The 23,758-nt window shown below is 43.1% G+C and overlaps 1 protein-coding gene across 4 annotated transcripts in view; it reads left to right on the plus strand.

The window, feature by feature from the left end:
* Nucleotides 1-23,758, plus strand: part of LOC149917737 (uncharacterized) — a 224,587-nt gene that overhangs the window by 117,650 nt on the left and 83,179 nt on the right. For all 4 annotated transcript variants that reach the window (XM_090140480.1, XM_090140481.1, XM_090140482.1 and 1 more), the window contains one exon: nt 19,994-20,088. In XM_090140480.1, the coding sequence (XP_089996606.1) occupies nt 19,994-20,088 (95 nt within the window). The remainder of the gene's footprint in view (nt 1-19,993; nt 20,089-23,758) is intronic.

Raw genomic sequence — 23,758 nt, forward strand, 5'->3', positions numbered from 1 at the left:
AGGGGAAAACATTGCATCTTCATAAAACATCCACCCACAAAGGCCATTCTAGGACTTTGTGTTGGTGCTGATCCCTAACTCTTTCGTTCATTCTGGAGAGGATTCTGAACAAAAATGAAATGGTTTGAGATTTTTTGATGTGTTTCCTGCTTTGATGAAGCCTTTCAACCCCAAAGTGGCAAAAACTTAGCTGAAGAATGGGTTATATATGCAAACAAACAAACAAACAATGCAAAACCCTACTCCCCCAGCCAACAAACTTGAGGTAAGTGAGCTCTGTTCTTTTGCAGAAGAACTGTGAGAATTATTCTTTTTGGTTAAAAAGAAACTCTCATTGGAATGCAAATTTTGATTTTGATTATCTGTCACGGCCTGCTTTGAAGTTTTTCAGACAAAAATAAATATCTCCATAACAGAGAGGATTATAGTAGTCTTGTTTAGAATCATCTGAGTAAGAGTGGCATCTAATCTCAGAATATATAAGGTTTTATTGAGGCCACAGAGACTTTGAAAGAGCTTGACTCTCTTCTGTTTTGTAAATTTTCTATAAATGGTTTAATAACGTTTTTAGTTCAGCCAAAAAAAAAACAAGGACTAAAACGTTTCATCATCCGTATTGTTGAAGAAATATAAAAGACATATAATTCAATTTAAATAAATCTGTAGCTAGGTTATATCGTCCTTATCTCAGTAAAAAGTGTTTTCTTTTACAGTCCTTAATAAATAAATAAACATCCACGACTGGGCTCGGAAGGCTTCGGTTGGATAAATCAGGTTTTGGCAGCTCTGTAATTCATGAAACAATACCGCGAGCTCTACTGGAATGGGAGTGGGATGTTTCAAGCTTTATGATTCTGTTCAATTCTGGAGCGTTAATGGGGCTATTTGTAAAGAAAGAAACGTAATGAGTTATCACAAAACACAGCAAGAACTCTAGAAAGGGGCAGCTTCCCATCCATCACCCATTCTAGCGTATTCACAAAAGAGCAGGGCAAGAAATCTTGTGAGGACAGTGGGGAATTTTGCTTTTACTCTAACCTGACTTTCACAAATTGTGATGGGCCTGGAACATTATTTTCTTTACAAAATGACCCCAACCCGATCCTAAATCCAAAGTGGGAGCGTGTGAGACAGATTTTTTGTGAAGTTATATTTTTTTTACCTTTCTCTACATTATGCTTTGAGAAGATGCTATCTTAATTAAGATTTATTTATGAAATAAAAGCAGTAGATCATTTTTATCTGATATAGAGGCTAATTCAGGATGCCGACATTGCCATATTTCTGTGGCACCGTCTTGCAGGGCTATAAGTAAAATTACCTGTCGTTTCCTTTCTATTCTCCTTTATTTTGGAAGTTTATGACTAAGCCTTGGAAAGTTCTTGTGGGTTCACGCTTTGACATACGAGGTGGGAACCTGAGAATAATATTTATTTTAAACGTTAAAAAAAAAAAAAAAAAAAAAAAGCAAAACTGCACTGAGCCGGGTTTTTCTTTTGTTTTGTTTTATTTTGTTTTTTAAGTTGAAACAGCAGCAGACAGAACCAAAACTTTCATGTGGAATGTGTTGTGATGTAGCTGCAGTCTTGTTCTCTCTCATCACACTCAGAGTCCCTAACAGAGACCAGAGAAGGCTGTGAGTGAATATGTTTTAAGAAGGACTGAAGGTTTTGTCCCAGAGATAATGAGATAATTAATGTATTTCATAGCTTAGTCTGGAGATGGTGAAACAACTGAAATGAAATGAAATGAAAGACGTATAGCAAAACAAAGGTTACAGCAGGAAATAGTTTTAAGTACATGATAATCAATTTTCACATCATAAGCTTTAACATCTCTCCTTCCATATTTCCCATTATAAGAGGGCCTGTTACTTATTAAAAAGGAAATTGAGATGTCAGTAGTTGCGGAGGAGCAGATCCTCAGGCAGTTTAAATCAACCAAGCTGCAGTGCTGTCATTCTCACCCAGTGCAGATCTGGCTTGGGATCCACTCGTTGGTATAGGTCAGTTCTCATAGAATTGTTTGAGTTGGAAGAGACCCTTTACAGTCTTCTTGTCCAATCCCCTGCAATGAACAGAGACACCCACAGCTAGATCAGGTGCTCAGAGCCCCTTCCAGTCTGACCTTGAGTGTCTACAAGGATGGGGCATCTACCGCTTTATATCCAGTCAAAGTATATATTACATATTTTCATTATATCCAGTCTAAGACTCCCCTTCTTTAGTTTGAAAACATTTCCCCTTCTTCTATCACAACAGACCCTGCTAAAGAGCCCCCTTCTTTCTTAAAGCTCCTCCTGAGGTGCTGAAAGGCTGCTCTCAGATCTCCCCACAGCCTTCTCTTCTCCAGGCAAAACAGCCCCAGCTCTCTCAGCCTATCCTCGCAGAGGAGGTATTCCATTTGTTGGATCATTTTTGTGGCCCTCCTCTGGACATGCCCATCTGCTCACCTGCAGTCTTACTCTTCAAACTTGCTGCATTTTGAAAACTGGAAGACAAAGGGATGCTTTTGGAGCTACAATGGATAGAAACAACAGCTGTGCACGCTAATAGTAGAAGCTTTAGGAAGAGCAGGGAACATCTCATCCCCTTCTGATGCTCAGAGGGGAGTGATGTTGGAATGGGCCCCATCCTGAAGACCCTGTTACTAGACTCCCCTTTCCTCAGGCCTGTTTCCCTTAGCAGTGTATTTCCAATGCCGAGGCATCTCTGCCTTGGTACCATCTGGCAGATATTGGCAAAGGAAAAAAGACTTGATATTTCTCTCAGCTCGCCTGTGGGAGAAATTGTCTTTATTATGTACAAAGAGATACATGAGGAGGAAACTCTGTTTGCTGCTGAGGTGCTTTTTCATCTGAGCATGGTAAAAACTTGCCAATTTTACACACAGACTACAGGGTTACCAAAGCATTGAGAAAAAATGATCCTTAAAAACTTTTACCACAGCATCTGTCTGGATGAGATTCTATGTGCTGATTCCCCTTCTCCTTCCTGCCTCAGTAATTTTTCCTCAAGTTAAAACAGAAAGCAAAGGCAGTCATTCAACCTCTTATAGCAAGACAGTTGTATCCTGAAGAATTTTAACATTTTTAAATAATGCACATCTGAGGTTTGGCCCTGTGTGAGCTGTTTGGATGGTATAGATGGAGCACTTCTGACTTAGCTTGGGCATCTTTCCAGGATTTATGTCTCATTTGCCCTTCCTTTTTCAGTCTCAAACAGGCAGGAATAAAACTATGCAAAACATCTCCTGTGACATGTCTTGCTTCCAGGACAGTGCTGAGGTTTTCATTACATGGAGTATGAGTAGGTGGTGTGCCCATTGATCTCTTGTTTTGCAGAGTTTCTACATATCTACAGTCCTGGCCAGTATATTTTTCAGTGATGTGCCCCTTGTGTTTTCCAGAAAGAGAATTATTTCAAACTTGGGCTTTATGGGATTATGCTTTCTACAGTATATAGGTATATCAAGGTATACATGAGAAATTACTCTCGTGCTTTGACTCTTTAGCTATCCCCTGAACAGTAACAAAAATAGTCTCAGCTGTCATTTGTCAAGCACTTGGCTCCACAAAAGTAAGGGAAATTCACACGTGAACATGAAAGGTTATGGCAAAGTATTCAGCATGCTGCATCATTTTGAGACAGTCATTTCACCATGTGCTGTAAAACCAAAAGCATGGCATGAACACACACCAAACACTTGATTTCATGGTATCACGAAGCAGGACTCAGCAAAGTAAGTAATGTACACTGGAGTATTTTTGCAGTTTTGCCATTGATCCGGTGTTTAGTATGACCAGCTGTGATTGAACACAGCTGTTAAGTGAGCTATTTAGGGACCTTCCTGTCCACAGCAACTTGTTGAGCATTTTCTCCATCAAGACAGAAGAGGAAAGGGAATTCCATCATTGTACAGAGCTGGAAGGAGTTCAGAGCAATACTGCATCTCTCCTATGTCAGAGGAAATGATGTCGACACTCCTTTGCCAGCAACCAACCTTTAAATGTAGTTTTAGCCAAGCCTGAAAGGCTGCTAGCTGCAGTGGCAAAAGGCGAGGCCATGTGCTGAGGCACCTGGTTGTATGGAAGTGAGCATGTAAAGCTCCATGGCCAATGAAAGGGGATTGTTCAGGTGGCTTTGAGGAGGAGGCAAGCAGGATGGTTTTATACATTATACATTTTTCAGGCAGAGGAAGTATACTAAGCCTTCTGAAGAGAGATTTCCAAGTCAAAATTATATCAGTCACTTTTATATGCTGTGTAACCTCCCTCTCCCCACTTGCCTTTGGGGAAGAAATGTTTTCTTCCTCTGCAAGTTTTGAGATACTTCCAGACCCACAGAGAGAAACCACGTGGGACAAGAAAGGATTTGGATGCATTTAGAAATATTGCAGTACAAACACTGAATATAGAGGATATTCCTCTTCCTTTGATTTATGAAGACTAAAATGTAACTTCTGGCTGCAGCCAACATTTTGAGGCAATTATGTAGTACAGGGGGAATAAGAATGTGCCTTAGGTCTTTGCCCAAATGCTAAGGAGTTGAAGCTGCTTAGAGATGCTGTGTAGGAGTTCGGTTCAAATTGTTTAGTTTTTTCCTCTCAGACTTTGACTGTCAGGGTTTTGGATACAATCCCAATTGTAGCCCTTACAGCCATTGTCTCTGCACAAATCACAGTAATGCCCCCAAAGCCAACCTGAACAGCCCTTTGGGAAGCATCCTGCTGTATGGTGCTTTTCCAAGCAATGTAAAGCTATTTAAATGGCTTTTTTTTTTTTTTTTTTTTAATCACTCCTTCTTGTCTTATGCCTATTTCCACTCCCTCATTATGGTAGATGATATGAATAAATGTGTTTGAAGAAGTGTTTGTGATGAGGTGCAGATGGCTCAGGCTGCTTATCAACCTCACCTGTGAACAGCAGCCCTTGCATCTAGGGCTTGGGCACTGCTTTGATTCCTTTAAGATGAGACAAATCTTGAGGTGTGCAAAGGATCCTGAGGGTATCACCGTGTCTTCTCCTTCAGTGATACAACTAGGCCCTGGCACAGCCCTACAGCAAGGCCCTGCCAACTCATTTGGGCAGCCCTCAGCCTATAGAGGAAGAAGGTTGGCAGGAAGGAGTCTGGTCTGAGTGTCATAGTGAAGCAAGTCTGTCTGTCTGACTAAAGAGTGGCATCAGACATGCCTTTGTCAGCTGAATTCTTGGCACAGTGGGTGGGAGTTACCAAGAGCCCCACTTCCCATCAGGGTACCGCTGTTAGGAGGTGAGAGAACTGAGCAGGGTTCTGTGTAAATGGTCCTTCCTTGGTGTCTTTGGGGTTAGCTTTGGCTATCTGAGGCCCCCAGAGTACTTAACACGAGTAGATTCCAAAACCATAAGAAATTTAGGAAATCAGAAGATGTTGTCAAAAGTGACTGCTTTTCAAAGTGCTTATTTTCCTGCCATTTTCAATGACGTTTGGAATCTCAGCTTATCTAGATGCTTCAGTGAATAGCTCTGCTGCCTGCAGTGTGATGCAGGATTGGTTCCTACCAGGAACCTGCTGTGCAACTCGGGACAGTGCATAAGGGCCCATCACTGTGCACTGACAGGGCAAGTCGTCCTGTCCCATCCTGGATGTGATCTTGGGCCCCAGGACTCTCCTGGGGGATGCAGCAGGAGGAGGTGTTCGGTCAGGTTTTCTTATAATCACCTCTGTTTCCTTCCAGTTGTATCAAAAGGTTCTACATCAAGTGTAACTCTGACCAAATGCCATGTTTTTCTGCTTTTCTTATTTTGTTTCAGTCATTTCTTTGTTCCGGTTTGTGGTACAGGATCTCTATGTATCTTATTTTACTAATACATCTCTGTGTAATTTAATATATACAAACTCTCAGCATCCAGATTGTCGGTTTCCTATGTGTATCTTTGGTCTCTGAAACAATCATGCAAAGCACTAACTTCAATACCTTGCTGAATTGTAGGTTCACAGAGGGAGAGATGCACATGTTTAGGAGGAGGAAGGGCTCAGCATTTGCATTTGGAAGCAAGTCTTAGGGCTTCAGAGCTCTTTAGACTCCCAAGTGGAGCAACTCCAAAGTTCAAAGCAGTGTGATTTTTGGTAGGTTTTTTTTTTTTTTTTTTCTAAGGCTTCTTCTTCAGGGCATAAAATATTCTGCCCTCAGCGCATGTACATAACTCTCGTTGGCCTTAAAAGAAGTTACATGCCTACATCAAAGGAAGGATTTAGCCCGTAATGATTCATCGTGAGCCTGACAGGCAAACACAACAGAGGAGAGCTCACCAGTCAAAGCTCCCAAGCGAGGGGGATGGCAGAGTTCAGATGGCTGCTGATCAGCCACACTGCAGCTCTGATTTTCAGCAGGTTTGAATTTTTGCAATTGTTGAAGTATAGGAGGGATCAAGCCACGTGTTCTCCATCTGGTAGGGGAAACAGCAGGAACCAAGCAAAGGAGATAGCCTGGTAACATCTCGCACGGGAGGTAAATCAGGGTCAGTTCAAACTGTGATGCTTTTATTTCCGCTGGAAAGTGGATCTCCTTATCCCTGGTGTTAGGCTGGAGACAGCCGTGATATTCTGAAGCAGTTCAGAAATACCTTTTTATTAAATGTGATTGTAGAAAGTCCTGGGAAGGAATGTGTTAATGACTGGTGATTGAATGCAGTGGTTTGCAAGCTCTAAGCAGCTTTAGTGTCTCCTACCACAGCCCTGATTTAAAATTCATAAATGCTAATCCTCCATAATTTACGGTTTAAAAAGCAGCCCCACTCACAGGCCCTGTGGCTACAGCTCTGTCAGAGTAATTATGCCGCCAAGCTGAAATTGGACTACTAACTGAGATATTAAACAGGGTAGGAAATCCTCTTCCCTGGCAGCCTACCCAATTATTCCAAATAAGCAAACAGATTAGTGAGTAATTTTCCAGTTAAATCTGGTGATTGGTGCCAGAATTGTATGTTAAATATTCAGAAGTAAATAGATTAAAGATGAAATGTCCCTTTTTCTCAAGCTTAATTTAGTGTGTATATTAAAACTTTTTAGGGGGAAAAAAAATCTTCATTGAAGTGCAATATGCTCGCTTTGAAAACAGAACCTTTCCCAGCTTGTTTGCACTCGGGGCAGTGCTGTTCATTAGCTGGGGTTCGTTGTGCCGAAGGAACCTTGTGCTGCGTTAGACACAGTGTCAACCCTGCTGGGCCTTTATCCCACACCTCACAGCCCTCCTGCATGCTGCCGTGGGGCACTTAGGGACAGCTCTGCACACCGGGCAAGGGCAGCCAGGCACTGCTCATTCCCCGTCAGCAGGAGGGGAGGTGGGGGCTGCCAGCTTTCCCCAGTGGTTTGGTGGTCCAGGTGGTGGACAAATACGAGTTGCTGGTAACGATGGGCATTTCTTCTTCATTTTTGTTTCTGAATTGTCTGAGTTTCCCCAGTGAACTGCCCAGAGTTCACACGTTTCTTGTTTCTAAGCAGTCCTTATGAGGCACTATTTGGGAGCCAAAAGAGAGGGAAGAGGAGGGGAAATAGGAAGAAAGCAATCGCCTGGATGCACAGCATGCACCTCTGCGTTACAGGGGCAAGTGGCTGGTGGGCATAGGGCAGCCCAAGCAGCAGCCAGGAGCACGTGCATCTGCCATCCCATGCGCCTGTCACCTGCACAGCTGAGGAAAGGGGAGAGCAGAGGTTGAGGGCTGGTACCCTGCCTAGAGGTGTCAGACATCCTGTGGCAATAAGGGGTGCTGGCAGGGAAACTGGGGCAGGAGGAGCTGCACAGAGCCCAGTCTGGTTCTTCGTGGAGGAAATGGGGATGCTGTCAGTCTTCAAGACTCTGGGAAACCCAGATGATGCACGTGGCATTTTAGGGCTGCCCTACGGAGACAACAAACTCTCTCCGAAAGGAATTGTTTCCATATGTACAGATTAAAGCAAAGACTTCCAAGTATTGGCTAGAAACATGCATGGGTGTTTCAATGTGAAACGCGAGTGAGGAGAGAGAAGAGAAGCCACATTTGAGGAACTGGAACAGTTCTAGCTCCTGATGGAATTCACTGTGAAGTTATTCTGAGACTCCCAAATATTGCAGACAGTATTTTACACAATTTCTAGTGTTTTCTCCATATGCTAAGAGCTTGCTCTGCTTGGGAAGCATATAACCACCTCACTGGACAGTTAAACAGGACAAGTGGCACTGCTCAACAGCACATTTGGACATAGTAAAATGCCTCCTGAGAGGCCTTGGCTTTGCACAGAGCAGAGCAGGAATAGGGTGAGGAGGTGCTTAGGACAGCTGCAGGCACCCCCCATGCTGAAGGAGGCAGAAGCTCCTCATCATGGGCACATGGACTTGCTTTTCTGCTGGGAAGCTGAAGAGCTACGAGCAGCTTCTGCCAAGCGCATGCCTGGGAAGGATTAGCTCAGCTCTTGCATGTCCCAGAGGCTTTCTTTGCTGCCGCATCCTCCCTGGAGAGGCTTTTCACCTCAGCCCTCTGCTAGAATGTGCCTTAAAGGCATAATCGAGCTCATAAAAATTAAGTGGTGAACAATCATTAAAAACAAAACAAAACAAGAAGACCCTAACTAAATTTAGTTCAATAAATTCTCAAGAATCAATCCAGTTATGTTTTTATTACTGTCAGAGCTCACAGTTTTAATTCCGTGTTCCACACAACTGCAGGGACTTCTGTGTTTTGTTTTTCGTTTACCTCACCCCACAACGTGACAAAGTTTTGATTTTGTGTAGAGAAGTGTTAAAGTAGAAGCTACAATTTTATTATTATTATTATTATTATTTTAGCTCATGAAGATCCTCCAAATAAAATCCCAAGGCTTCTTAGTTTAAAACTAGTTGAGATACGCTGTTGAGGATGGAGTCCTTGGGACGCTGGTAGCTGCACAGCACAATCAGTACAGTTATACCATTTTCTCCTTCACTGATAAGCTCACTCAGTAGGGCTGAAGATACGCCTTCTTGCTTGCTTTTGATCATTATGGTAACAGAATGGGAGAACTTGCAGTGTCCTCTCTGTGTGGATTTGCAGCATGCTTTCTTGCCACTATGCCATGCACGGTCCAGCATGTGTCATGCGTTTCGAAGGATGTCACCTTCTCTGTCTTGAAGGAGAGCTGTGAGCCTTACATCTTCAAAGTCCTCCAAATGTCAGCTCATTCCAAGTATCTTGTGTCTGCTGCCCTGTCCCTCTAACCCAGCGATTTTGTGGGGGTTTTTTTGTTGTTTTTTTCTAAAATGTGACAGAAGTCAGTTGAAGGATGTCATTTTCATACAGGTTGGGCTCTTCTTAACAGAAGCTATTTGAGTCTCCAGGGCAGTAAAATAAAGTGTTTTCCGTCGGTTCCTGATACTTTCCATTTGAAATCTTCTCTGTGCATACACTGCTTTCAACTTGCCCGTTCAGTCTTTGTGGTCAGCCTGGTTTTCCTGCGCTTTTGGTTAACCTTTCTAAGGTTGCAAAGGGCCATCACTTGGGATCTAGCAAGTAAGCTGATAGGAAGCAAAGAGCTGGACACGAAAGTTGGTGTAACAGAATAGGTCAGAGGTCCACTCACCTACTGCATTTTCTGTTCCTGGCTCTGTGAGTGGCTGCTTCTGAAGACTTCAAGCAGACTGTATTCATCTTAGTAGTTTTGCTCATCATGTTCGCTGCTATTTGGTGGCTGAAGAACTATTAATTGCTGGGTTTGGTTGTCATTAATAACCTCAAGTGTAGAGACTGTTACAAATGAATTCTCAGCAGTAAAAATACTTGACTGCATTCTTAGCTGTTTTTTATATGCAATCTCTCTTAAAAAATGAAAATTATCATATGCTTCCTCAATGATATCCTGCTACAGTGAGTTCCAAGGGTTAATTATATATTTTCCTCAAAACTACTTCTCTAATAGGGTCCTTGGGATGAAGGTTGCTGACCCTTTTAAGCCGGTGTAAAAAAGTGAACTAAAGCAAACAGCAAAACAACCCACTGAGGCTGTAATCATATGGGTGTCTATCTGTCTCTCTCAGGGTAGCCATACCAAAAAGCCAAGCTTCCTCTCAAGAAGGTGACCGGCCAGTCTTTGCTGTCCTCTCCACTGCAAGAAGGATTAAGGCAACAGTTTCCTTTTCCCTTTTCCCGAGTGTTGGGGTCTTTTTGCTTTGAGAAAAGGCTGTGCTGAAGTCACTGCTCCCCACCACTGCCCCCCCAGCACATGGATGCTGCCCCAGGCAGGCTCAGCTCCCTTCAGGCTCTAAAGCTGCCTCAGAGCTCAGCACTGCCCTTTTCTCCCTTTAACTTTCCAGTGAGCCCAAGTTTATTCTGATGTCCAACGGGGTTTTTCCAGAGCACCGATGCTTTTACTACCCTTGTAGCCAAAGGAAAAGCCACTTGATGCCCAAGACTTCTGTCAAGGAGAGGATAGATGTTTTACTCTCCAAGATCTGGAGTAGCTGGAATTCAGAGGAGAGCTTTCTGTTCTGTGATGTCCACAAATACACCTTCTCTTTCCCATGTGAATGTAAGTAGAAATTATTTTGGAAACCAGGAACAGAACACTATGAACAAGAGTTCCTTAAGGGGATAAAAAGCATATAATTTAATCTGTGTTCATAGCATTTAATCTTAAAAACCTGCAGTCTTATGCACTTTATGTATCTCCTTTCCTTGGGGAAAGCAGATAAGGGCATCTCGTGCTTCAGCAGCTCATGCCAGTTAAAATGAGACTAAAATGGAAAACATCCTTGTAAATAAAATACGGATGACCAGGACCCACTTTTATGGGAGCCTTGCTGGAACTGGGGTCAGCTGGGGCTGCCAGCCTGTGATGTTACTTGGATGCTAGGACAACTCAGGCCTGCCAGGCAGGCAGGTGGGGCAGGTCGGTGTGATTTTTCAGCCCTTGCACTGGTGCTGTGGTCATGAGAAAAAGGGCCCTGGAATAGCTTCCTGAGCACATGGCCAGGCACAATCAGGACTTCTGCTGCTAACGTGGTGTAAAAGGTTGCTTACGGGGTTAGCTGATGTTCATCATGCTGGAGAAAACAGCCTTGTGTTTCTCCTTGAAGCTGCTCCCTCTGGTACACTGTTGTGCACAAAGGCTGATGAAGACAGGCTCCAGGCGCATGCCCCCAAAAGAGCTTTTAAAACTGTGGTTCTGAATTATCACAGAAGATTTTTAAGGAGAGCTGATAGCTCTCAAGTCACCGGCTCCCAGACCATTTAGGACATTCTAGACTTCAATCAGTGCCTTGAAATGTGTTTATAAGCAAAGAGAGCCAGGAGCATTTTGTGCTATTAGGCCAATTCAGCAAATCACTTAAGCATCACTTAACACATGCTAAGTCCACTGCACCCAAAGCAAACTATGGATATGATAAACTCTTAGTCCCTAATATGTTCCCCTCTTTATAATGCAGTCTCACTTTGTAGCTAAGGGTGATTATGCATATGTTTCTATCAACAACAAAAAACCTGGTGGTAGAACCACTGTGCTGTATCTGTATTGTTTGTATGATTGGTTTGCTAAGTGCATAAATCTTAAGCGATAGAATTTTGTAATACACAATATAACAATTGGCAAGCGTTGTACATTTATTTTCACAAGTGAGGGAGTGACCCATAACTCACATCCATCACGGGATATGAAAGCGCAGCTCACTGCAATACAGCAAGCAAGGGAATCATTCATACGGAGGATGTTATTCACTTCAACCTTTCCCCTTTCTTGAACGTAGTCAGGATCTATATGGCTATTTCTGCACGCTCTGTGTGCTGGCATAGATGTATTGTGGCATCACAAAAACTGGAAGGGGAAGAAATGAGATAGGAACAGAAAGGGGAGTGGGTAAACGTTGTCTGAGATGATAGAAATGTAAGTGGTCAGGCTTGACAAGGAGAAGGAAAACCCCAGGGCTGAAGAGTGACTGAGATTAGAACTGACTTTTGGAAAAGCAGGAGCTGAGATTATACCTTCCAGTTCTAGTGAGCATAGGAGAACTGGAAATTAAAGCAGTAAATAAAATGGAAATGTGTTTGATAGAGGGAGCAACAAAATATGTTTTGTCCTTTTAATTGTTTGTCTGTCATTATTCCCAATTTTACTGCTGTGGTTTTCAGCGTTATCTTCATCCTGTGGCAATTCCTGTGACAAACCACTGTAACAAAATGGCTATAGCAACTGAGGAGGGACATTAGTTTGGGGACTTCACTGGTGCTTGGTACTTTCTACAGCCTTGAAGATCCCTGTGGTACCTTGCAGAAAGTCCCTATCTTCTCCTCTGGACTGCGTGAATAGTACAATTATCTCTGATTAGCTATATGCTGAATGCGAGCTACCTGCAGAGATTGAGACTGGGCACTTCTTTGCTAGAAACTGTGCACAGCAAGGTGAAGAACCCTGTCCCACATTTCTGAGTGAGCAGGAGAGCTGGAGGAGGAGGTAGAGTTATTTCCCAGGTGGTTACTTCAAATTTGCCAAGGGACTTATGGGAATCCTGTGTTAGAAGGAAGAAATGAGTCTGGATCTCCTGAAACCCAATTTAGTCATGTGGCTGAAAGACCCATGCCCTCCATGCTTGCACGCAGCAACAGCAGGCTTGTCACTCCATGGGTTATGCTGTCTTGGATGGATGGCTTGGGACCTCCCCTGGGAGTTGGAAGAGGTCACAGAGACAGGGAGCTCTGGTGAGAAAGACAGAGCTCCTCATCGAATAGGTTGAAAGCTGCTGGCTGATTTTAAGTACGTCATCAGCCTTCAACTTTGGGCAGGGGCAGGCCAATCTATTCTCTGCTCGGGCTCTAGCCTCTTGCACACATTCCAGGCAGTGATCTGGCACCACTTGGACACAAGGGAGCTGCTGTACTCAGGTGGGAGGAGGCAGTGCCCAGTTCCCTGGCCTGGTGCCGAGGCAATCTCTCTTCCTCAGGGCCGACTGCCTTTGTGGTGAGCATAACCCTTTTGTCATCTGCACTGTGCTCCCCTTTGTCATTGCATTGCTGGACTCACATCCTTGAACTTGGAGCACAGAAAAACCCTCTGGTTTTTGAAGTGATGGTTTGTTTGTTTTTCCTCTTTGGTCGATGCTGGGATCAGTGATGTCAACTTGTTCTGTTTGCTTTGACAGGAAAATGTTTTCAGAGTTCATTAGGATGGCATCAATTCTAACATTTGGCACACAAACATTTGATGACCTTCATGTGTGGGAAGAAATATGTAGGCAAAACTTCCATTAGTTTGAAAAAATGCTTTCAGTCGGCACTACTCTGATTCCTGAGCTGTGGCTCCAACATGGTGCTTTGTCCTGGCTGGAGATGTGCCTGCAGGCTCTGGGCGTGGAGCTGCAGCCAAGCACTCAGAACTGTTGCACATTGAGCATGAGGGGCACAGCTGGGTGTGAGTTGTGTTTCCCTGTAGAATGCAATGGCTGGGTGTGGGTTGGCCAGGTGCCTTCATGTCCTGGTCAACTGCCTTAGTCCAGGGTAAATGCAATAGTAACAGCATTCCAAGTGTGGAGCATCCATACCCTAATACTTTCCTGGTAGTTCATCTCAGTGAGATGATTTCGTTTGGTGACTTTAGACTCATTTTTATCATCTACAGGGCTCATTAAAAGAGACAGATTGACTTGCACTGCTAGCAGTTGAACCTCTGGGCTAATCCACAGAGCAGGAGTTGGCTTTACCCTCTTCTGCCCTATGAATGCTTGTGGCTTCTCATAGTGCTGATCAATAGGGACTGAAGCCTGGGAAGAGCTGCTGCAGGGCAGGAGGACAGAGCCCCCAAGCTAACCTTGTCCTCCTGCCTCTGTGAGCTGGTGACAGCCGCTGGCTGCTGCTGGCCCCTGGTATTAGCGAGCACAAGGCAAACCCAGAGGCCATTGCTGCTGCACGGCCTCACAGTTTGCCTGCTCGCTTTGTATTAGAGTCGTGTGAGAGCCGCCAAGGCGGGCTCATTTCCTAGTGCCCATCTCCAGCCCTTTTCTCTGACCCGTCTTAGCTTTTAGTTACTTTTTTTAGGATCCACAGTGGTTTGGTGTTTTTCTCCCGTATCCTGTAATCAAGCAAAAGGCCCCTGTGTGGATAGAGGGGATTTGTGCTCAGCCTTTGTTTGATGTTTGCTCGTTCCTGGCGGTGCTGCCTGCTGCAAGAAAAGCCAAATGCTGCCCATATGTTGCAGTGCTCCCTTCAATTACAGAGGGTGAATGTTTATGGCTGCTCTCACTGTTGCTCTTTCTCCATCCTCCTCTAAATGATACGTTTTCACTAGCAATTACTGAGGTACGGAGTTGGCCTGGACTCTGAGGTATGCCACTTAGCGGCCTGCACGTGAAAGTGGGAGACAAGGGAAGGAGGCCGAGGCTTAATGCTGTGCCTTGCTTAGGAGAATGTCCTTCAAGGGAGCAGAATTCTGCACCTTGTGACAATATGACTTTAATTTTGCCTTTCAAGTATGAACTAAGCAAGGCTGTCAACACATGCTGTGTTCTTCCTTGTCAAGCCATTTCACTTAGTCTGTCAGCTGTAAACAGCTTAAGAGGCATGTCATTCCCGCATTATTATAGCACTTTTAGATTTGTTTTTAGATTGGGTCTGTATCTGCTTTTGCAAAAGGTGTAGATAGGGAGATGACACGGGTTATTTATTGTGTTATTGCAACATGCTACTCGCAGTTTTGTGGCGAGCAGAGAGTAACTCCATTTCAAATAATGGGCACTGCTGAGTAAGAATGCATGCAGGGCTACGGTAATGCCATTGCCATACTTTGTCACATCACGCGTGTCAGCAGAGCAGTGCACTTCACTACGTATGCAGATGGCCTTGCACTTCATGTGAAGTTTTGTTGCCCAAGAGATGGCAAGGCAAGCTCTGATCAACAGACCCTCTACTTTCGGTTTTTCAGAACGTCGCTTTACATATTCAAATAAACAGTGTTTAAGCTGTTGATGACAGCTTAACTACTTCATCTCAGAACGTTTTGACAAGTGATTTTCAACGTTTTGGTTTCTCAGGATTTTGACAACCCCCCAAAAAACACAAACTGATTTTATATGTCACATGTTTAATTTATTTGAGATGCACGTGTTATGTTGCTAGAGCAATGAGGAGTGAGCTAAAGGACAGGGTGATACACTCCATATTTATGATCATCAAGCTTCTTCACTATGTCATTACAAGAGAAAAATGTTCAGAGATATGGAGTATGCAAAACAGCCAAACTTTTGTTGCCAGCCCGTCTGGATTGTGATTTATACAAATTGTTGGTGCGATTTCTTGGTGACTGCACTGAAATCATGAGGACTGAGACCATTTTCTCTGCAGGGAATCTGAGCTGCCTCCCGTTCCCTTCCCTCGTGCTGTGTGCTTGTGCTCCCTGCATTCCTGGATGCTGGACGTGTGGGTGGCACAAAGGGGATGTAGGGCAGCAGCGGTGCAGTAGCAAAGCAGGTATTTTCTCAGGAGAGATGGCTGAATTTCTGCCTGCGTATTTTCCATAGGACTGTCATCAAATAATAGCACAAACATGTGAACCGATCTTCATTTTAACCTCAAACTCAAGTTGAGCCTGAACTTTATAGAGATGTTTGAACCCTATACTGATTTTTCATAGACATTCTCACATTTTTACTTGCTTCTTTTTTCTCCTCCTGCATTAAGGCAGGAAAAGATTGGACAGGATGTACCTCCCTGGGCTCTTAAGCAATAGGGAAAATGCAGGGAGAGAACTGCTTTTGCAAAGCTGAATTAGCACATGAATAATTTCTCTTTCAAAAAAATATATCTTTCAGCGTCATACCTCAAAACCTTTTGGATTTTAGCCAGTGTCTTTTTGTTGGTGCTTGTGTCATGAGTGTTTGATGTGCCAGTGTATTAAGGGTAATAGTTTATCCTATTGAGTACTCAGGGTATCAGTCTGCTTTTGTATACCAGAGTGCCACTCAATTCATTGTGTGACAGAGTTATTTCCTCCGTACTCTGCAGCACATACCCCCAGTAATTTTTCATCTAGGAGGAAGGAAGTGCTCTGAGCTAATTACTGACGTCAAGTTAGAACATGTAAATTCTTATTCATGATACTGCTGCACATGCACAGAGGAAAATCCATGTATTCTAAACAGATATTTGAAACTTCAACTTACTTTAAGGTTAGGAGCTGCAACTTTCTTCTGACACTCGATTAGTATCTTAATATCTGACTAAATTAGACCTGAACTAATTTATTTGGCAGATCACAGCATTATTCTCAGTGTACTGCTTTCAGAAGCTAGAAAGAGAAGTGCAGTACTGCAAGGGAGGTGTGCCACAGTTTCAGGGACACCGGGTTTGATGGAGGGCATAGGGGGAAGAATTCAGTCAGTGACCTCAACCCCTTCTTTAAGAAAGGGTCTTTTCACTCAGCCATCATTTTCATTAACACGGAAAAACAGCATGTTGGCAGGCACCAGGCTGGTGTGGTTTCTCTTGCGTGCAAATTGTGATGCTGCTTGCCTGCCTGGTGAGCATCTCCTTGTTCCTGGTGTGGGGCCAGGAGCCTTCCCCACAGGGTCTGGCACCATGATGCAGCATGGTCAGCAGCAAGTCAGCAAACGTGTGCCCAGATAAGGCCTGGGGCCTTGCTGGTGGGCACAGAGTAGGCACCACTGGTTTGAGTTTCCTCGGTGGGAAGGCAGAAATGGGAGGAGACAAGACAGCTCTTGACAGTGAGAGGGAGATAGAGGTGCCTGCATCTGGGAAAAAATAGCCACTTTTGCAAGAATGAGTGGTTAAAAAAACAAAAAATAAGCATTTTCAATATATTACAAACAAAATTATCTGCCAAAAGGGCAAGATAATTATCTTAATGTGATTTTTGACCAAGATAAATTTATCTTATTTTATAAACCGGGTAACAATTTGAATCTAATGCAAAACCTAGAAATAAATCTAAAAAAAATGCTAATGTAATAAAATCGAAATTATTAGCACTCCAAGTGCCATACTTGAGGCAGTAAAACCTTTTAAGTTCCTATGGAAAATAGGCTAGTAAAACTGGAGTAAGTTACTCTGCTTTAATCACTTGATAAATAGCTACAATGTTTGGAAGAATTGATAGTGTCATTATAGCAACATCCCTTTTTATAAACAGCCTGGTGTTGATTTGATTCTAATTGCTGCCAGAGGAGCAGTATCAGAGCGTGCTGTGCTGGCCGTGTAACTGCAGGGTGAGTGGAGCAGGGTTAGCTGGCTGCAAGGAGGGAGGCCCATGCTTTTCTGAGGGATGGACTCCAATTCTGAGATGGAGGAAACCGAGTCAGTGTGGTGGGGTGAGAAGCTACAGTGGAAACGCTTAAGGAAGAGAAGGAAGCAGACAAAACAGGCTGCTTAAGTGCATGAAATAGTGGCAAACCAGTGAGAACTGGAGAGCTTTGAGTGTGACACATGCTTGCTCTCCTGCCTGGTGAGGCCTCGACACCAAACTGAGCTCCGAGCTCTCCAGCTCTGAGCTTTGCACTCTCTCTGATTGCAGCACTTCATCTACAACCTCCTTATCCTAAATGGATTTCCATTATGGATGCCCCAATTTTTTTGCAAGCCCATTATCAGATACCAAGGGCCTAATTTTTAAGGCATTTTTAATTATTAATTACAGCCTTGTACACTCATGGGCACTGTGTCCGCATTTCAGTGGCCATGAACGCACATAAAAATGAAGACTATCTTTGCAAATATGACCCTTTGCAATTCCGTGCTTCAGCTCTTCCTCTGCAGATCCTGGATTTGACCCTTGTTGGGCTGCACAGCTATTAAGGAGGCATCAGCATTATACTGATGATTGCTAGGACGTTTGAGGGCAATACATTTGTATTTATCCAGGAAATTTGTTTCTAGTACGGATGCTTCTAAGTGGGTTGCTTTTTGATGTCCTATTTTGTGAATGGTAGTAGGAAAAGCAGGGTACTATAAGGAGAGGAGGAGAGGAACGTGTTTAATAGTTTGGTCATGTTAGCAACAAATGCAAGGATAAACGGAAATGCAAAAGGGAGGCGTACTTACCTTCCTACACAAATCATTTGATAAGCTTCTCCCATAAAGATAGTGGGCTAAGATGATGAGTGAAATATGTAAAATAGCTTGTTGAAGAAAAAATTGGTTCAAGGGGGACTGAATGGCTCAAGAGATTAGTGATGGGATAATAGCTTTTCTCCATTTAAGTGGTAGACCAGTTCAAATCAATTCCAGGTCTCCAGAGACTGAAAGGTGTTGCTATCCAGTGACTCCTTCATAGTTATTTGAAATGATTTTTTGGTCTCAATCCCATCCTTAGTTGCCAGGAAATTATCCCCAACCCAATCAGCACTGAATTACTTTGAACTAATTGTCATCTCCTCCCCCTAAAGATGCACAACCTTCAATGCTGTGCATCTGACTGGCAGTTGTTTTACATGATGTTGTATTGCTAGTAGGAACTATTTTGTTTTGTTGGTTTTTTTTTTTTTGGAACAGCTAGATTGCACAAAAAAAAAAAAAACCAAACAAATACTGGAATTTGATGCAGTGTAAAATTGTTCTTTAGCTGTGATGTGATGCGATGGTTTGTTTTTGTAGTGGACATTTCTTGGAGAAGAGTCCAAGGTCTGGATACCTTTAGCCACCCTTCTTCAGGTGGAGCTGCATTCCTTCTGCAGTGGCCGAGCTTGCCCGCCTGCCTGCAGGCTGTGTGGGGAGCTTCCCCTCCGTAAATGTAAATCATGGAGCAGGGCAACAACTTAGTGAGCAGCTATAGGTCATAAGTAACAACTGGAAAATTCAAATTGGCGGCTCGCCCTCCAGGTTTATTTTGAAGCGTCTCTTTAATTTGTGAAGCTGCACCTCTGGAGTGATGCAAGAGACAGGCAAACTTAGAGCAGCTCCGAATCTTGCCTCACAATTTTATTCGTAACAAGTAAAATAACAGGCATCGATTATTCTGCCAAATGTAAAGATTAAGCAAACGGTAAGAAGCAATGCTTACCAAGCTGAGGAGGATTTGAATCTTCTAGTTGGCTGTGCGAGTGAGTCTAGAGCTAGTGAACCACAGCAGAGTTCACATTATTCAGTGTACCAAAGAAAAAAGAGACCTGGGGTTATTAGAGAAAAATCCCAGCAGTTCTGTGCGTATGGCTGCTTGGAAAAGAAACAAACAGGTTATTATGACATTGTAAAGCCGTCAGAGAACTGAAATCACATGGCTATACCCAAATTTTCTATAGAACTGATGCAATATGGATTCAATCGTAGAAGCCTCAAAGGAGAAATTTTATTTTCCCTGAGCCCAGACAGTTCCAGGTTTAAGAACACTCATCAGGAGGGAAGGCTAAAGGGGTTAAGGAAATGAGACGCAATAGAGGTGACCTGTGAGAACTTTCATTATTATATGGAGCCTTGATGAGTGAAATGAGAGGAACTGCTCTCCATCATGAAAGGCTGAAATGTCGAGGGAGCAATCACAAATTAATCTATTAAGAATAAGTAGGAGGTTGAACAGCTCAAAAGGATGGAAATATATGGAATAAACTGCAGTGTAAAGCCATGATAATTTTTAAACACATCCTAAAAGGCATCCGCCTATGATTTTCCCAATGAAGCAGGGACTTTTTAATATGTGTCTGTGTGTGTATATAGAAATGTATGCAATTACGTGCGTGCATGTGTGTGTGCATGTATGTGTATAGAGATATATATATATGAGACAAAGTTTAAGCAGAAAAAATGGATCTCTTTCTATTCAGCTGCTCCCAAGATTTGTAGTGACCTGGCCTGCATGAGAAGTTCTGTTCTGATTTGTGTGGCTTTAACCAGAGCAATGTGCCAGGAATTTTTCTTTTTTAAAAGATACACCAATAAAATGTCTCGCAAGCATTTTTCTCTGTGATGATTTTCCTTTTTTTTTTTGCTGTGACATTTTAAACTTGAATTTAGTGTTTGTAAAAGGTGCTATTTGACAGTATCCTGTAACTGAAAGCCTCTTATTATTGACAGATCATGTACGGTCAAGGCTGGGGAAATTTCTCTGTGTCAGCCTGGTGAGGGAAAGCCCTGCAGCCTGAAGAGACCAACCTCTAGGAGCAAAAATGGTAGGAACATGTCTGTTGGTCCAGTCTGACGTTAAATGTTGCTCAGTGACTGCGTTTAAAGAGCTCACATCCATAGGATTGGGAGAGAGGCATGAAAACTCTCCAGCTGACAGGAATGTGGAGCTCATTTTTTTCTGTTTTCCAGTGCTAGCAGCTTTCTGGAGCATTAATGCTTTGTCTGCTAGTGGCTGGAGTGAGACTCGAAACAGATTACCAAATGCATTTTGGTGAAGCTGATCCTGTAGGATGCAGCTATCCATTGCTGCAGTGCTTGGGAAGAGAGGGTCTGTTGTATGCTCTGTGCCAATCCCTCATGCGGATCTCAGTCATTTCATGAAGCTCACATAGTTTCAGACTTTTACTTTTGCCAGCTTATTATAGCCTAGGAAGATGAGACGTGACTATGCTGAGATACAACACCCAGCGATGGCACTTTATAATACTGTATAACTGGAGAATTGCTATTGTAGGCAGAGAAAAAGGCAATAAAGCAGCATTGATATCCTGCCTGCCCCCTTATAGGAGTTATTGAATCAAACCTACCAGAACTGCCAGACAAACAATTTGCAGCTGCAGTCTGAAGCCTGACAATGACACAGAATCAAAAAGAAATAGTTGGAGTGCATGGGCTTGTGAACTCCTCTGTGACCCACCACAGCAGGCTCCCTAGGATTGTTCTTTCTGGTCCTTTCTCTGCACTGTTCCCTCTCTTTACTTCTCTTTTCCTCTTTCTCCCATTTTCTCTCCATTTTCAGCTCCTTGCACCTCTCCCCCTCCCTCTTCCTTCTCTCTCTGGTTCCCTCACCACTTCTTTCTCTTGCCTCCAATCCACCTCTTGCCTTTTCTTCTTTTTTCTTTTGTGAGTTCTACTGCCCTCCTCTGTTCCTCATTTTCCATTTTTTTAGTTCTTTGCTTTATTTTTGTTAATGTAATTTCCTTTTGCTGTTTCCCATACTCTTCCCATAATCACCCTCCTTTTCTGAGCATTTTTTTCTGTTTCATTTCCCTCTCCATTTTACTGTCCTTTATTTTTCCTTTTTCTGTCACTTCTACTTTCATTTTTTCTCAACCCATTTTTAGCCAGTTTCATGTTTCTCTTACTCCTCAGATGTGAGGTTTTAAACCTTTCCTGTGTACTAGGATTTCCAAAGTGCCAATCCAGCTCAACTGAGGGGAACTGATGTGGTTTGGCTCTAATGTGTATGAAGCGAGATACTGGAAAAGCCAGTGTAACGGTAGCACTGAAATATTCTGTGGCTCATGAACCAGGCCTACACTCATGGTTGGAATCAAAACTTATCAAATTAATGGCATCTGAATCGAACCTGCAAGCACCATCTTCCACACTCTCAAGTCTTATCAGACTTCAGCCCTTTATTTGAATAGAAATCTCATTGCCCTTAGTTTCTTCCAATGTACTATTTTGCTTTGGCCAAGGGCAATCTTTTGTCCTCCTTCTTTTCCTTCTTCTTTCTTTCTTTCTTTCTTTTTTTCTTTTTTTTTTTTTTTTTTTGGCTCTTCTTAAGCACGTCTGCAGGGTTTGATGGAAAGAGGCCATAGTGTGCAGTACATTCAGGCTCAGTTACAGAAGAGATCACTTTGTAGTTTTTCTATGCTTATAACAATTACCTGCTATCTGGGGGAAGATTTTTCTATTCCTTTCCTTCTCTTGTAACCAGTGTCTAACCATAACGCTTCTGAACTTTTGATGGGCAGTTCTCTCTAAGCTGGCTGGAAGGTAGACAGTGTATGAGTCTCTTGAAACAAACAAAGAACTTTTCATAACTGGAAGCCTGGAATTTGTTCTGGGCTTGGTGTTTTGGTGGTTTTTTTAAAGTTCCTTAGTTTACTCAGTTTCTCTGTTCCCTTTCCCCACTCACTTCCACATGTGGACATTTTGTCTTGCTCTTCTTTGTGACAATATTTCCCCGCTTCCTTTTAAAAAACAGCTGCTATTGCTTGGTGCTCACCTGTTCTTTGGGAGCAAGTGACCTTGCACAGGGAAGCTGCTGATGAGGCTGGCTTCCATTGCTGTCCCCTGTTCTCACAGGGCTGGTGCTGTCCCCAAGGGGCTCCACAGCTGAGTAAGTTGCCTGAGAAGGGAGCAAAGTTCTCACTGCCCCATAGCTGACCCCTGTCAGATCCAGGAACCAAATCAAGCCCAGACCTCATTCAAAGAATAGCACCACTCCTTGTGTAAAATTAGGTATAATATCAGTGTGAAAGAAACTCTTCCTTCCTCTCCCATTTTGTCAACTTCTTTCCATCTCTCTGGCTGCTGTTCCTGTGGAGTTCAGCGCTGGTGAAAACGGAAAGAAAATCAGTTCTTCTATAAGCCATCCCTTTCTGCTCTGATTGGATTTTTCTTCTTTTGTCTGTTTCTTTATTTGATTTAAAACCTTAAACCCCTTGAAGCTTTTCCATTAAGATGTTGAGTACAATTTGAAATGGGGGGAGTGGTCAGAGCATTACCTAAAAAAAGTCCTAGTTTATTTTTAGCTAATGGAAGAGGAGTATGGGTACCTGCTGCACACTGCTATCAACATGTCAACAGAGTAAGGGTTACGTACAGTTTCTTTCACTTTCTTTCACGTGCCAACTTTACTTTCTCCTGCTTTGCCTTATTTTGCCCATAACTGACACTTGTGACAGCAGTACAAATTCCTGGGCATGTTCTAGTACTGGTCAATACGGGAGCAAATCTCCCATCCTCTCCTGCTGCTTTGCATTTGCCACCTGACAGCAACGGATGCTCAGGAAGACCAAGGGGTAAGTTTTTAAAGCTTTAGCCCGGATTTTAGCCATGTGACACCTATTAAAGCAATTGGGAGCCAGGTGGCTAAACCCAAGTGCAATTCTTTGTAATGGTACCCCTGAGAGCGCCCATCTCTTTTTAGCAGTGCTATTGATTAGGCAGTTCTTGACTTTGAGGGACAAAATTGGTGTGTGCATCAAGCTTCTTTTCCTCAATTTGGCCTGGTTTGAAATTAATTGTTCACCTTTGAGCCATTTTTGTAAGCAGCTTTAAGCTTCAATAAGTTTCAGCATGATTTGATTTTTCTCTCGCCTTTTGCTATGGAAGACAGTTGTTTACCAGTCTTGTCTAGGACATTTCTAGAGCTGTTTGGTCTTTATCCTCATCTCCCACATTGATCTGGGTGTGTTGTTCAGTCTGATTTCCCAAGATCAGTAAAATACGGTAATTAATGGCTGCACACAGTGCCCAAAACTGAAGCACTGAGGGCAGTGGGGACTTGGTTTTCTGTAGGAGCAATGAGATAAGCAACACACTTAATGAGGTTGATCATGCTACATTTTTGGAGTATTGTCAAGATTAGTGAAATGATGTGGTGGTCTTAGGGGAAGCACATAAGGCATGAGCAAGTTCTTCCTAATTTCAGGTACTCTTTGTGGATATTTGATATTTACAGTGGGTTGCTGTACTACACAAATGAATGTGTGCTTATGTTTGACAGAGGGTGAAAATACATGCATAAGAATAAATAAAGAGTTGTCCAACCCTCTTACTTTTTGTGGTTCCCCTCCTGAAATGTTCCCTGCTTCTCTTTATTTTCCCAAAGAGTAGGAAGATTCTTCAGTCACTGGTTGGGGAGAGACAAGACGTGCTCTCCATGAGGGTGTGCCCTGTGCTTTGGGAGTTCAGTGCATT

This window comes from Phasianus colchicus, chromosome 5 (assembly GCF_987193195.1).
Source record: "Phasianus colchicus chromosome 5, bPhaCol1.hap1.1, whole genome shotgun sequence".
In the NCBI taxonomy this organism is placed as follows: domain Eukaryota; kingdom Metazoa; phylum Chordata; class Aves; order Galliformes; family Phasianidae; genus Phasianus; species Phasianus colchicus.